Source organism: Herpailurus yagouaroundi, unplaced genomic scaffold (genome assembly GCF_014898765.1).
Source record: "Herpailurus yagouaroundi ecotype Mexico unplaced genomic scaffold, PumYag 28, whole genome shotgun sequence".
Lineage (NCBI taxonomy): Eukaryota > Metazoa > Chordata > Mammalia > Carnivora > Felidae > Herpailurus > Herpailurus yagouaroundi.
Window position 1 is genome coordinate 96,297,029 of NW_024412376.1, and position 13,093 is coordinate 96,310,121.

A 13,093-nucleotide genomic window follows, 5' to 3' on the forward strand; every position below is an offset into this window, starting at 1 on the left:
TAGGGGGGAGAGTTGCCTTCAATTTTATAAATTATGACAATACTTGGTATTATCAAAGTGATTGTTCATGGGCAGAAAGTGGGGTACAGTGGAGTCCTTCACAACTTACACTTTATAGATGACCATTAGAATTTACTAAACAAAACAAGTATTTCCCCCCCTAAACTTAAAAGAAAAAAAAAAATCATCCACAAAACCCTACACCAAAATTCATTGTTTAAAAAATTTCCTTCTGGGAATGGACTAAGGTGGCTACTGAGATGACATGAACTTGCTCTCAGAGCTGAAACTGCTTCTCCTCATTTCATTTGCAATTTGCATCCTGCTGGTTAAAAAAAGTATGGAAATGTTTCTAGACCACTCATACGCCCACTTAAGTCTACATTGCACTTCTGTCCTTTAGTTAGGAAAGGCAAGATCATCTCTGAGGCCAGCCTCCTCATTCTGCTCCTGCATAACCACCGTGTCCAACCAATGATCACTTAAGTTCTTGAAAGTTTAAGTGGACAAATGTCCTGGCCATCTCACGGTGCTTCTCTTCTCGGTTTGGTGTCCTGATGAGACAAACGTCTGAACTGTTTTTGAGGCTTTCAATGTGCAAAAAAGTTCCCAAGCCATCAAATCAACTTGGGCCTCCGTTAAGGTGTTTTGGTTGCTTGTTTTAGCCGGTGAAAACCCTGTCTTGTATAGTGCACCAGATCCATCAAACTGCTGTTGAGGGCCAAGGCACACACACTTGTGCTGAGCTGAGCAAAAAATTCTGCAAACAAAGCAAAACCAAAACTAAGCAAACACATTTTCATACACAAAAATAATACAGGAAACATAAAGAGTCAAAGTTCTAGCAACTGTATCCCTGCAATATTCTGTACTTCATCATGGCAAAAAAAATCACGATCTACTCTAACGGCCTGCTAGTTCACACCCCTCTGCTAGACCAGAAAGGTAAAGAACTGAGTTGGTTTTAGAGTTGAATCCATAATGCCTGGCACAGTGGCTGGTGTTGGAGAATACCCTATTTACACTACTGGATCAGCAGATGCATGAATCAGAACAAAACAAAACAATCCCAACATGTTAAAAGCATCATTTGTTTGCTAGGAAAGAAAGTTCTAAGAGGCTATGAGAAAATTAAGTGGCTACAGCCAGCTGGCCACCGCTTTCCCTGCAGCCAGGAAAGAATATGTAATGGCATTAATGTGGCATTTACATATACGCATCTCCTTAGTGGTCACTGGCACTGCCATGGAGCGGTCCGTCTAACAGCACACCCTATACCGTCTCCTAAATCTTGCATATCTCCAGGGGCTGTCTTCTCAAAGGAGTCTCAAGAATGTTCACTATGCCGTATTTCTTCCGCTGTCGCTAACCATTTTTCTCAACGCACACTGAAAACAAGCAGGCAGCTCCGTATTTAGGTTACACCACGCCATCTGTTGTGCCCGGAGACGGCCAGGAGCTTTCCTTCTTCACCTGCCTTGTCCCTGTGCTGGAGTTTCAGTTCAGGCTGAAATAACAATGCCAGAACTCCTGAAGGCGCAAGGTGCCGAAACCATTCCTAACTTAATTTTGCTAAGATTGAGCCACAGAAATCTGGCTCCATGCCACCAGAGCTCAAGAAAGAACTGTGACTAGGTGATGGAGCAGAATGGCCAAAATGTGAAAAGAGGAAATACCTACCCATTTCCTTTTCTTCGATAAAATGCACATAAAATACAAACCAACAACATCCTTCCCTCCCAAGCCCCCTGCCCCAGGAATTACCAGCAGAGCCATTTACCTTTATTCTTCCTCGTAAGGACCTCAGCCTGTTCCCAAAGATCAAAGGCGGCAAGGACATGGGAAGTGATGGTTACATAAGAAGATGTCATGTTTTGGATGGTGACAGGCATCCCACTGCTCCCTACGCTGCCAGCACTTGACTGGGAACCCATGGAGCTGGCAGAAGAAGGCATTGGGGAAAGAGGGGACGGTGTGCCTGTACTTCTGAAAGGTGAAGAAGAGAACTGGTTAATCATCTAAACCCACAGATTTTGGATTTCTTGTCTCTGGGACCACAGTGCTAGTTACAAAGTTTCCATGTGTATTAGCCAAAATGACAATCGCTCCCACCAGATCAGAGACACCCTTTTACCTTCAATATTTGGGCATTTCATAAAATACAACACCCTGCCCCCCCCCCCAATAGAGAAATTAACAGGACAGAGGCAAGGTGTCCTCCACAGAATCAGGCAGGCAAATCTGGATTCTGAGTATGCCTACTCCATTTACACAGTCTACCCCCTCAGCCCAGAAGTCCTCCTTTTCCCCACCCTCAATTCCAACTTCTAAGACAATGCTTCCCTGTGAAGATGGTCCTGACCTTCTATATATTCATTCTTTCATCCTCCCCATTTACTGAGTAAAACTCTGTACCCGGCAGTCTTCTAGACACTAGGGAAACATCATGGCTTCCTTTCGGCCACCACCTGAATGCGTCTCTTTGCATTTACCTATCAATTTATCCATTGCATTTATCGCATCCCATTATACCCTTCTATCTATTCCTTTTCCTTCCTTGAAGGCTGGGACCATTTCTTATCAACCTTTGCATTTCTAGCACTTAGCACAAAGAGTGGGCTCTTGACAAATATCTGCTGAACCAATGACTGGATGAGGATAGGACAGCCTCTGAGGAGACTGAGCAAGAAGTATTATGCGTCAGGGGAGTCACAGTCTTCTCTTTGCTCTCATCTTGCCTGCATACCTGCACATACAAGTTAATGAGCACCTTGATGTGCATCAAATGCGAAACACAAGGAGAACACTTACACATAAAAAGTAATGGGAAGATGGGCCAGTGGCAGGAGCCTCACGACTGGGTATGTCTGCCCTCGGGGGGCCGGTAGGGACCCGAAGTGTCTCCAGGAGAGCGTGCATTTTGAAAGATTAGAGTGGAATCTCCATGAGGGCAGAGATTCCTGCCTGCTTTGTTCACTGCTATACTCCCTGTACCTAACAACAAGGTTTGGTACAGAGGTGGCTTGCTATATAGTGACTGGACAAACTGAAGTTCTCTCAAATAATGTGTCTGACATCTCAGGGGTGAGGGTCATGAAAATTTTCAGAGATACAAAGTCACTTCTCAATCAGGACTTTTTTTTTTGAGAGGCCATATGGGAATCTCTTGAGTGCGCTGGAAATGGGGCAACCTTCTAGGTGATACTTAAAATAGCAAAACTTACCAGAACTGGGAATTTTTCAAGGAGTATGACCAAATTTTTAAAAATACTAGGCAAGTGCTACAGGGAAGAAAATTCTATCTTTATTTTAAAAACACCTGCACAAAAATTGCTTTGCAATATATTATGGTACAGATGAACGATTTCAGTTCACAAGGTGGGGTAGGGTGTGTGTCTGTGTGTGTGTGTATGTGTGAATTTAGTTAGAACTTTCTTCATTCTTAATATCACTGTCATAGATCCTAGAGGAGGTGGAGGGCATACAGTTCTGGATTGTTCTTGTTTACTGAAACACCAAGACAACATGCTATCTAGAGGGAGAAAAGACTGGCTCTGACTGGCTCTGCCTCTGTTTTGTTGTCAGGCAAATCTAAAGACCCTATGTTCTCTGTAATTATCTTTTTATATTACTCAATAAGCCAACACGTTGACTTATAACTATTCCTTAAAAAGGTAGAAATATAATAATTTAAGTTTAAGGAGATTAGCACACAGATGTACACAATCTTTGCAAAGCCAAAGTCATATAGATGGTTGCAAAAGCAAGAAGTAATTAAAGAAATAACTCAATTTTGAAAATTATTTAAATTAGACTCTTCATTACCTTGCAACGCATGGAGATGGTGCCTGGGCAACTTTGAAAAAACTGCTGAAGTGTTCATTAAGAGCACGAGAATACTTTATTGCTATATCTTTTTTACAACGAAACATCGCCATGTTCAAAATGGATTGGCAACGCATGCTGTGGACATACACAGAAGTTTAAGTGAAGCATTACTACTTTACAGACACGAGTATCACCACTACAGAAAGCCATCTAATCTCTTATAGCCTAAAGAACACACTGGGTTTTCCTCCTCTACACTAGGAAGAGTATCTTAACAATCTCACTACACTATTCACACTATCAGCAAAAGTAAATATTGGTGGAAAAACACAAATATACAAGAACATAATTGAAGTTACAAGACCAAACCATCTACTGAGTCATCGGTAACATGGCACTAGATGCCTTTCATAAAAAGTAACTATCACTAGGTTTAACCCCTTGACCACACCTCCTACTACTTTCTGGTTTTGTTCCACCTTTCATTATAATTTCCATGTTAAGAAAGCAAATTTTAAAATCTTTTTTGTAACAGCAAAAGAGGCAAAAGCAAATGCTATTTAGACAAAAAAAAGTACACACCATAAAACAGCAAGTATTTTCTCTTGTGGAGCTGAGGCATCTGAGAAGGATTTTAATGACATTATAAATCTATAGGAAAGCATAAAAATACATCAGGTTAAACAAAAGCAGTTAGAAAATCCCAGGCACAAAGACATTTTACTAGGTCTGTCTTAGCTTTCTGATTTTCCTGAAGATGTGACGACATGAAAACCACGCAGAAAAAACCCCAAGGCTTTAGAGCAGTAATTCAAGCCATTCAGAAAAGCAGGCGAGGGCATGTCTCTTCCCTGGCCTGTCTACCTGCTGGAAACCACGTAGACTTGTGACTTGCGTCCTCACTGAGTCCCCTGCCGAAATGCAGATGATAAGGAAGGGAGCTTACAGTGAGCTGATAAGAAAGCCAAACTGGAAAAACCAGCCTCTCCCTGAAAGGACTGGCATTTCACAGTGAACCTGGCACAATGAGAGAGCCAGACTCAGTCACTCTGCTCTAGCGCATCATCTAGAAGTGCTACACCCTTAGTTTGGGCTCCAAGAAGAGGTCCTGGATCAGTTACTTTTTTAAGGCTCCCCTTTATTAAGTTGTCTTCATACTAAGTTCAAATGGATTAAAGCAATAAAGGAGAGGAAAGAGAAGTACTTAGGGAGATGGCAGAATGACTGGGCACTTACTTAATGAGGTCTACGGTTTCTGAGTACACCGAGTAAGCCGACTGGGACGCCGGGCTCTCCGACTCCATGGCGATCCCACACTCGATAAAGGACAAGGCGGCCTCCAAGTACTTAAAAGCCTTCCCAACCTTGTCTGTCTGCAGGAGGAGAACATGGTCGTTGTTAGACCTTTGTTTAGTTTCTCAAACACATTCTTTAACCTTCATTTCCCTCCAACTGTCTTAGTTTACTTATGGCCAGGGAAAAGGGTGAACTCAAAATGATAACCAAAAAGCCTGCTGGCTCTGACCCGCTGAAAACTTTCTTTTAGCAAAAATTTGGTAGGAAGATGAAAATAATGTTGTTAAGACTGTTCTCTCAAAATCTTAAACTACATATTCAAACCAAGGCAATAAGTCCCCTTGCTGTTAGTGTGCAATTACTCATTACATAATTTTCTTGGGAAATAGATTTTTCTACACATCTAGACTGATGAAGACACAAATATCTTTGTTATGTGTTGAAGTTTATCTTATAAGCAGTAGAAAACATTACGGTTTATGAGCATCTTAGATATTATGTCTAACAATAATCGTTTTATGTATTTTACAGCCAAACAGATTATCCCAACTTCTCTGGAAGTCAGGGTTCAGTGCACAAGGCTATCCCCTAGGCTAGCAGGGATAAACTTGCAGAGTCCCTTAAAGGGCAAGCAGAAATCTATGAATGAAATCAGATACCGGTGGTCACCCAAACCTGAAGGCATACTGTGTCACTTAATGCCCCCTCACTGGAGCGCAGCCAGCTCCTGTGAGGCTGTGATAAGCAGAGCCTTTTCTCTACACTTGGCATCTGCACCACATGTCATAAGAGCAACTGATTAACATGACATTTCCAAGTTTGTAGCTGCTGCCAAGGCTTTCGATGTGATACGTTCAAAAAGAAGTAATAACAGCGAAGATGCAAGTGGAGTGGAAGGAGATGGTGACATATCAGCAAAGAAAGATAGTGTGGGGCTACTAAGTTTTAAAATAACTTGGTTCTGGGGTGCCTGTGTGGCTCAGTCAGTTGAGTGTCTGACTTTAGCTCAGGTCATGATATCACAGTTCATGGATTTGAGGCCCATGTTGGGCTCTGTGCTGACAGCCTGGAGCCTGCTTCACATTCTGTGTCTCTCTCTCTCTCTGTTCCTCCCCGGCTTGTGCTCTCTCTCAAAAGTAAATAAACGTTAAAGAAGTTTTTTGTTTGTTTGTTTTTTTTTTATATAACTTGGTTCTAAAATACTTTTTCTAGAGCAGGTAGGCTCAGAAAATTAGTGACAGAATAAAGATCAAAGTGGCAAGCTCCAGTGAATCAGCAGTAGAGGCTTAATGGTTTGCTTCAGTGGTAAGAATTTAACTCCTGAAATTTATTTATTCAATGCCAACTCCTTCACGGAATTTCCAAGATTTATACTGGCCTTAGCCTATACACAAAAGAAACTATAGCAAAACAAGATGCCTCTTTGAGGTAACTATTTTCTAAGGCCATTAACGCAAATATTCCTGTGCCGGCTCCTGTGGAGCTCTGGAGACAGTGTTCCAGCAGTAGTATTCACACTTCCCTACTCAACAGTGACTCCAATGTGGAGATAAAATACACCCCTCTATATTCAGTTGTGAGCTTAACTCCTTGGAATCCAAAATGGACCTAGTTGAGACCTTGTGCCATTAAAAGAATATTGCAAAAAAAAATTACAAAGAGGCTGGTCATTCAGGTTTTTGTCCAAACCGGCATATTTTCACAGCAAAATGAGCTGCTATTTATTAAAATGAGACTCAACAGGTATAAATCAGGACTATCCGGGGCAACTGGGGATATAAGGACAGCTTAGGTAGGGAGAAAGAAGATGTGCAACTGTATAAATAAAAAGCAAAAGAAAAACAAAGTTCCCTGTACTACTGTTTGAATAATGAAGGGATCTAGTAATGAAGGGACGCTGAAAGCATCCACTGCCAAGACAAATTTTAGATAACCGGCTGACAAAGTACTGAATATTTGCTCTTTTACAAAACGCAAAAGGTTCTGACAGTTCTGGCACCAACTTTGGAGAGCTAGAAGGCAGAGACTGGAAGAACACTGTCATTTGGTACAGAGTCAGACATCTTAATCTGACTCAGGCCATCCTAGTGACAGGGCAGCTTTGGAGATCGGTCTACAGAGGCTTGTCTCTGATCCCCTTACAGCACCCAGCATAGTAAGGACTTGATAAACATACTGCCCTGGTGAACGGGGCTGATAAAAGGGTCTCAGTCCAGCCCTCCCTAGGCAGTCAGTCTGAGCAGAGATGTCTAGGTTGGGGTTGAAGAGCACCAGGCCAGGATCTCAGTGGCCACCACGGCCTGGTCCGACTGCGATCCCCATGGGCCTCTGGAATGTGTGGGTCGGTTTGTATGTGGGAGAACAGAGGCAACCCATGTTCTTCCCATGTGGTACAAGGTTCAATATATGGTATTGGCAGGGGTTTAAGTCTGGAGAATACGTTAAACAAAAGGCCCAGAGTCTCAGATGTTTCAACATAACAAAGGGCAAACATTATCTAATTATACTACAGCAGAAATGTAAAAACACATTTAATTGCACATGCACAAAGCATCACTTTCCAGAAGTCCCAACAGCCACTGGGTAAAGAGAGCTCTTCTTTTAATTTGTTTAATGTTTTTTTATTTCGAGACAGAAAGACACAGAGCATGAGCAGGGCAGGGGCAGACAGAGAGGGAGACACAGAATCTGAAGCAGGCTCCAGGCTCTGAGCTGTCAGCACAGAGCCCGACGCAGGACTCAAACTCATGAACCATGAGATCATGACCTGAGCCGAAGTCAGACACTTAACCAACTGAGCCACCCAGGCGCCCCAAGACAGCTCATTTTTAAAAAGCATATTTACCAACAGTATAATCATTACCTTCATCTTAAAATTTTACCTAACAGCCTTTGGTCTGCATTCCCACGGGTTACTATCTCAAAGGTTTTAATTTTGGAGGCAGACTATCTCACCTTTTGAAATGTTTCAAGCTGAACATAAATTCATAGACTTTCAATAGCAGAACTTGTCTTTCACATCCAAAGAATTCATTCAGTGGCACAAGGAAGCATTCATGCATTAAATCAAACACTACCAGGTGGATTTAACTTCCATTCGTTTAGATATAAAAGTTGTCACTAGGTACACTGTATATTCGCCCACGCTCAGACTGAGTCAGAGAAAATAATCTCACTAAGAATCCCTTTTACCCCTTGTTCCTTAAGACCCCGTTGATCCCACTTACATTGTGGCCAATGTCCCCACCCTCCCCACCCTCCCCACCCACCCCCGCTGTTCAATGAGATGGCAAACTACAGATAACTTATCAGAACACATTCTACCAAAGGGAAGAAGAGCCAAACTGACCATTAACTCTGCTCTTTGCTTCAACTTTTTGGCCTCCTTCATGTGAAAATCTGCTTGTTGTCTGAAAGAGAAGCAAAGATCAGGGGTGGGTCACAGGAACCTAGAAATTACTACTGGGGGCAAGAGGACTTAAGACTAAGAGGGAAGAAAGCAATGGGAGGAGACAGAGGGCAGAGGAGGGAGTCAGCAGAGAAGGGGCAGAGGGAAAGTGAAAAAAGCAGGAGCAGTGAGCATCCAGGGTCTTACCTGTCAAGCTTCACTGGAGGCTTCCCTGGTTTAGAATTACCATTTGGCAAAGAAGGCACTAGAAAAGGATTTGCAGTATCTCCAGAAGATCCCTTTAAAAAAATCATCATACCGATCACACTCCCAACAGTTAAAACCATTGACCTAAAGGTACCACCCCTCTAAATTAGACCAAAATAGTAGTTCAAAAAAGATGAAATCAAGCACTGCACAGTTTAGCTTGGTTTAGCATTTTCCCGGCTAGATTCGACTGACACTGTAGGTTCTGATTATATTGAGGACTAAAAAGACAAGAATGTCCAGAAGAGATATTCAACAAAGCTAAACATAACATTTTCTCTTAGTCAATACACACACACACACACACACACACACACACAGGTTAGTGGGAAGAGAAGAACTTGTATTTGAAAAGTGGCTAATTTTGTCCCATTAAAACCAACAGTGAAAGTATTTGACATCAAACATCCAAACCAAGAACTAACCAGAGTAACCAATTTTTATTGCAAATCACCTGAGAGAAAATTAACACAAAAACTGATTCTGATTTTTCAACCTCTGAGTCACTTTAAGATGAATAAACTGATATCTAAACTTACATGGACTATTAACCATCTTTTTACTCTCCCTCTAAAAAGTAGAACTTTAAACACAACTCACTGCAATACCACCACTGGGAACTTCTCTTACTGGGAATTTAAAGATGTATCGATGGACTCCGTTCCCTATGTCCCAGCAACCCTTGCTTACTTTGTGCTCTGTACAGCTTCCAGATCCCTTCCCCTCCACTCTTCTGTGCTTCGGAGCAGAGGAGTCTTTGTGGCTGCCCTTGCTACTACTGGCACTTTGGGGAGGGTCCTGGTCCGCTTCCCGCTTTGGCCTCTTTTGTGCAGGCTTGGCTGGCTTCTGGGAGGATGAGGACGAGGACGAGGAGGACACAAGTTGGGGGGAAAGCATTTCCTTCTTTGAGGGCTCAGAGGAGGGCCTGGGTGTTCTGGAAAGAAACACCACTCAAAATTGAGTTAAGGAAGAACACAAACCACATAACTTAGTTGTTTAGTTGTAAGATAAATGGCTGCTGACACCAAAAATTAAGAAATCAGACCATGAAATCCATTCTTGTAGAAAGGCCAAATTACAGAGACTTTGGTGCCTTTGAAAGATCTAGAAAGGCCAAATTTCAGAGACTTTTGGTACCTTTGAAAGATCTAGTTCTATCTATGAACAATGGATTAAGTGGTGGAATTTGTCACTAAGCTTGCAGAGCCTGCCAGAGATCCTAACCTCCCCTAACCCAGTTAGTTTTATTAGCTACTCCCCAACCTGTATTTTTCTCTGACAAGTGGGCAAGCCCAGCTGCCACCTTCACCCTCCCTCCCTGACTCCCTCTCAAATCTCTGCTGGCTCCCAGCCAGTGACACTATGCACTTTCTTTTGCCAAGTCCTGTTGGGAAGCGATTTCTTGACTTAACCAGAGAGTGAATAACAATTACTTTCTATATTCATACCTTCTTGGAACTACTCCCCTTCCCTTTGGCCCTCTCTCTCCAAAGCAAGAGACATAGTGAGCAGGCATGTGCATTCCTAGTAATTGCTTCAAGAAAGAGCGCTGAACCCAGGCTCTCAGAGTTCAAGTGCTGGTTCCATCTCTCAAGAATTCTGTGACTACAGACAAGTCATCTTCTTTCTGTGCCTTGGTTTCCAATTCTGAAGAGTAGAGTAATAGCAGCACCTTCCTAGTTTTTATTTAAAATGCTTTTAGAAAGAAGCTGTTTCCAGAAGTTCTGGAAATTTTCCATTGTTAAAATGCCTTTGATAAACCCAAGTTTGCTGCTCAGTGAATTGCTAATTCCTAAAAGGTCCTTTTCCATGGACGAAAGCAACATCAAACCAACCTATCTGCACATCTGAGCTAGACGTGTGTGTTAATCCACTCCTACTGCAAGAGAGAAATGTTTTTGCCCAGTCAAGACCCAGGAAGACTCAATCACCTTTCAAGGTTGTTGTTAATCTCTATACTCACTTTGTTTTAGAAGAATCTTTATGGGAAGATGAACATGATGGCTGTGCCTTGGTTTCTTTCTCCAGTCTGGCTTTCTTGCTATCATGGTCTTTCTCTGTGTCACCCTATGAGTGCAGCATAACAAAGTACACAGTTATAAACACAGTCATGCAGACAAAACAGAAAAGACTACACGGCAAAGTAACGACAGTAATTAGACTTTCGGCGACATCTATACCACACAGCAGACTTACAGGTACCTACACCATGTGTGTGTTGGGGGGGGGGGGGTGGAGGGAAGCAGACAATCTAGATTTGATGAGGTTTGTACTGAGACAGATTTCTGCCTGAGGAAGGAGTATTCTTCCCACCTAGGAAAGGGAGGATGTCTAAGTAATAGCTGATAAGAGTGATGGTCTTCAACAAATTACTGAAGTTTTTTAAACATAAAAGAATCAATAAAACACGCATATTCGCAGCAATAAAAGATGATTTTATGAATGAGGGTATCTCCCTTTCTTTCACAAGAACCATCCACTTGACGCCTATTAATTTTTTTCTCTTATTACTTTTAATATTTTAATGTTTATTTTTGAGAGAGAGAGAGAGAGAGAGACAGAGAGAGAGAGCGCACACGCAAGCAGGGGAGGGGCAGAGAGAGGGTCCAAAGCTGGCTCTGCGCTGACAGCAGTGAGCCCAATGAGGGGCTCGAACTCACGAACCATGAGATCATGACCTGAGCTAAAGTTGGATGCTCAACCGACTGAGCCACCCAGACACCTCCCTTTCTTAAAGACTGTTTTTATATTTCTCTTTTTTAATATTTTTATTTATTTTTGAGACAGAGAGAGAGCATGAGCAGGGCAGAGAGAGAGGGAGACACAGAATCTGAAGCAGGCTCCAGGCTCTGAGCTGTCAGCACAGAGCCTGACACGGGGCTCGAACTCACGGACTGTGAGATCATGACCTGAGCCAAAGTCAGACACTCAACCGACTAAGCCACCCAAGCGCCCCTATATTTCTCTACATAGATATGGGGACACATGTTTTTATTTTTCAAAAAATTTGAAAAAACTAAAGGATAAGTATAATTTGAGAGAAGAGTGATGAGCAAAACAGATATTTAATTCTACAGAGACGCACGTAATCGCAAAAACACGTTTATACCAACTAAAGTACAAGATAAACATATGCAATCGCTAAGAAAGCAAAGAATTCTTTGTCATTTGTCAACATGCAGACCAAGTTCACAGCAAGTCTAACACAGACCGAGTGACTTCACAATGGCTTCCTTCCCACTGGTCTGGACTCACATGACCGCTCTGTGGGAAGAACGGTAAGCAGCAGTGAAGTGACAGGTGGGAGGTCCTTCTTAATTCTGATGCACATTTAGAACCAAACTCCTCCCACTGTCAGTTCACCAAGAGAAATCTGGGACACGGCCAGTGAAACTAGGACAATCCTGAAAAAACCTAAGATCCTCTCTCAAAGCCTTAAAGGAAAAAAACATTCTTCATATTAACTGATTGTGGGAGGCCCTGGTTTTCACCACAGTCTCTCCTTCATTCCCTGAATTTCTCCAAGAAAAATGAATAAATTAAGAGGTGTAGGCTCAAGCTCTGCCCCGACCCTAACAGCCTGACCCTGCTCAAAAGATGGGGAAAGAGGAAAAACATACCCCTCCTCCTCCAGACATTCTGCAAACAAATGTGCCTAAGTGTGTACATGCATTCAGCCCTTCCTATCTCCTTTGGAAAAACAGTTTTATTTCCTGTTCCAAAATTGACCAAAGGGGCTTAGAAAAGGTAACAGGTTTTTAATCTCTTGGTGTATGTACAAGTGAGATTATTAAAAAGGGTAAATATGGATATAGAAGAGAACTTAAATCCAAGGGAAAGCCTTTACCTTCCTGGAGGCTGATTCTGTGGGACCTGCACACTCTGGACAGCCCCCAGACAGCATCTAGAAAGAACCGGATATGGGTAGTCCAAAGTGATTAAGTTCGAAGACAGTGCAAAAATGAGAAATATAATTATTTTTATATTGACTAAACAATGAAGTAGTGATGTTTTGGATATACTGGATTAAATAAAAATTTTTAAATTATTTTCACTGTGGGGGCACCTGGGTGGCTCTGTCAGTTAAGCATCTGAATCTTGGTTTTGGCTCAGGTCTTGATCTCACAGTTTGGGAGATTGAGCCCCATGTCAGGCCCTGTGCTAAAAACAAGGAGCTTGCGTGGGGTTCTCTTTCTCTCTGATCCCCTACCCCTGCGTGATACCTTTCTCAAAAACAGATATACAGGTTTTTTTTTTTAAATTATTTTCACTGGTTTTTTTTTTTGGTGCTACATATATTATGTACGTATATAT

At 42.2% G+C, this 13,093-nt stretch overlaps 1 protein-coding gene across 3 annotated transcripts in view; it reads right to left on the reverse strand.

The window, feature by feature from the left end:
* The window catches only part of AFF1 (ALF transcription elongation factor 1), a 135,702-nt gene that overhangs the window by 5,649 nt on the left and 116,960 nt on the right, over positions 1-13,093 (reverse strand). For 2 of the 3 annotated variants that reach the window (XM_040478858.1, XM_040478849.1), the window contains exons 12-20: positions 10,743-10,846; positions 9,470-9,713; positions 8,720-8,811; positions 8,474-8,534; positions 5,065-5,201; positions 4,411-4,479; positions 3,826-3,963; positions 1,781-1,986; positions 94-760 (exon numbers count right to left, since the gene is read on the reverse strand). In XM_040478858.1, coding sequence (XP_040334792.1) covers positions 639-760; positions 1,781-1,986; positions 3,826-3,963; positions 4,411-4,479; positions 5,065-5,201; positions 8,474-8,534; positions 8,720-8,811; positions 9,470-9,713; positions 10,743-10,846 — 1,173 coding nt within the window. In that variant the 3' untranslated portion in view covers positions 94-638. Of the gene's footprint in view, positions 1-93; positions 761-1,780; positions 1,987-3,825; positions 3,964-4,410; positions 4,480-5,064; positions 5,202-8,473; positions 8,535-8,719; positions 8,812-9,469; positions 9,714-10,742; positions 10,847-13,093 lie in introns of those variants that run through there. The other variant, XM_040478867.1, reaches the window with a different exon arrangement.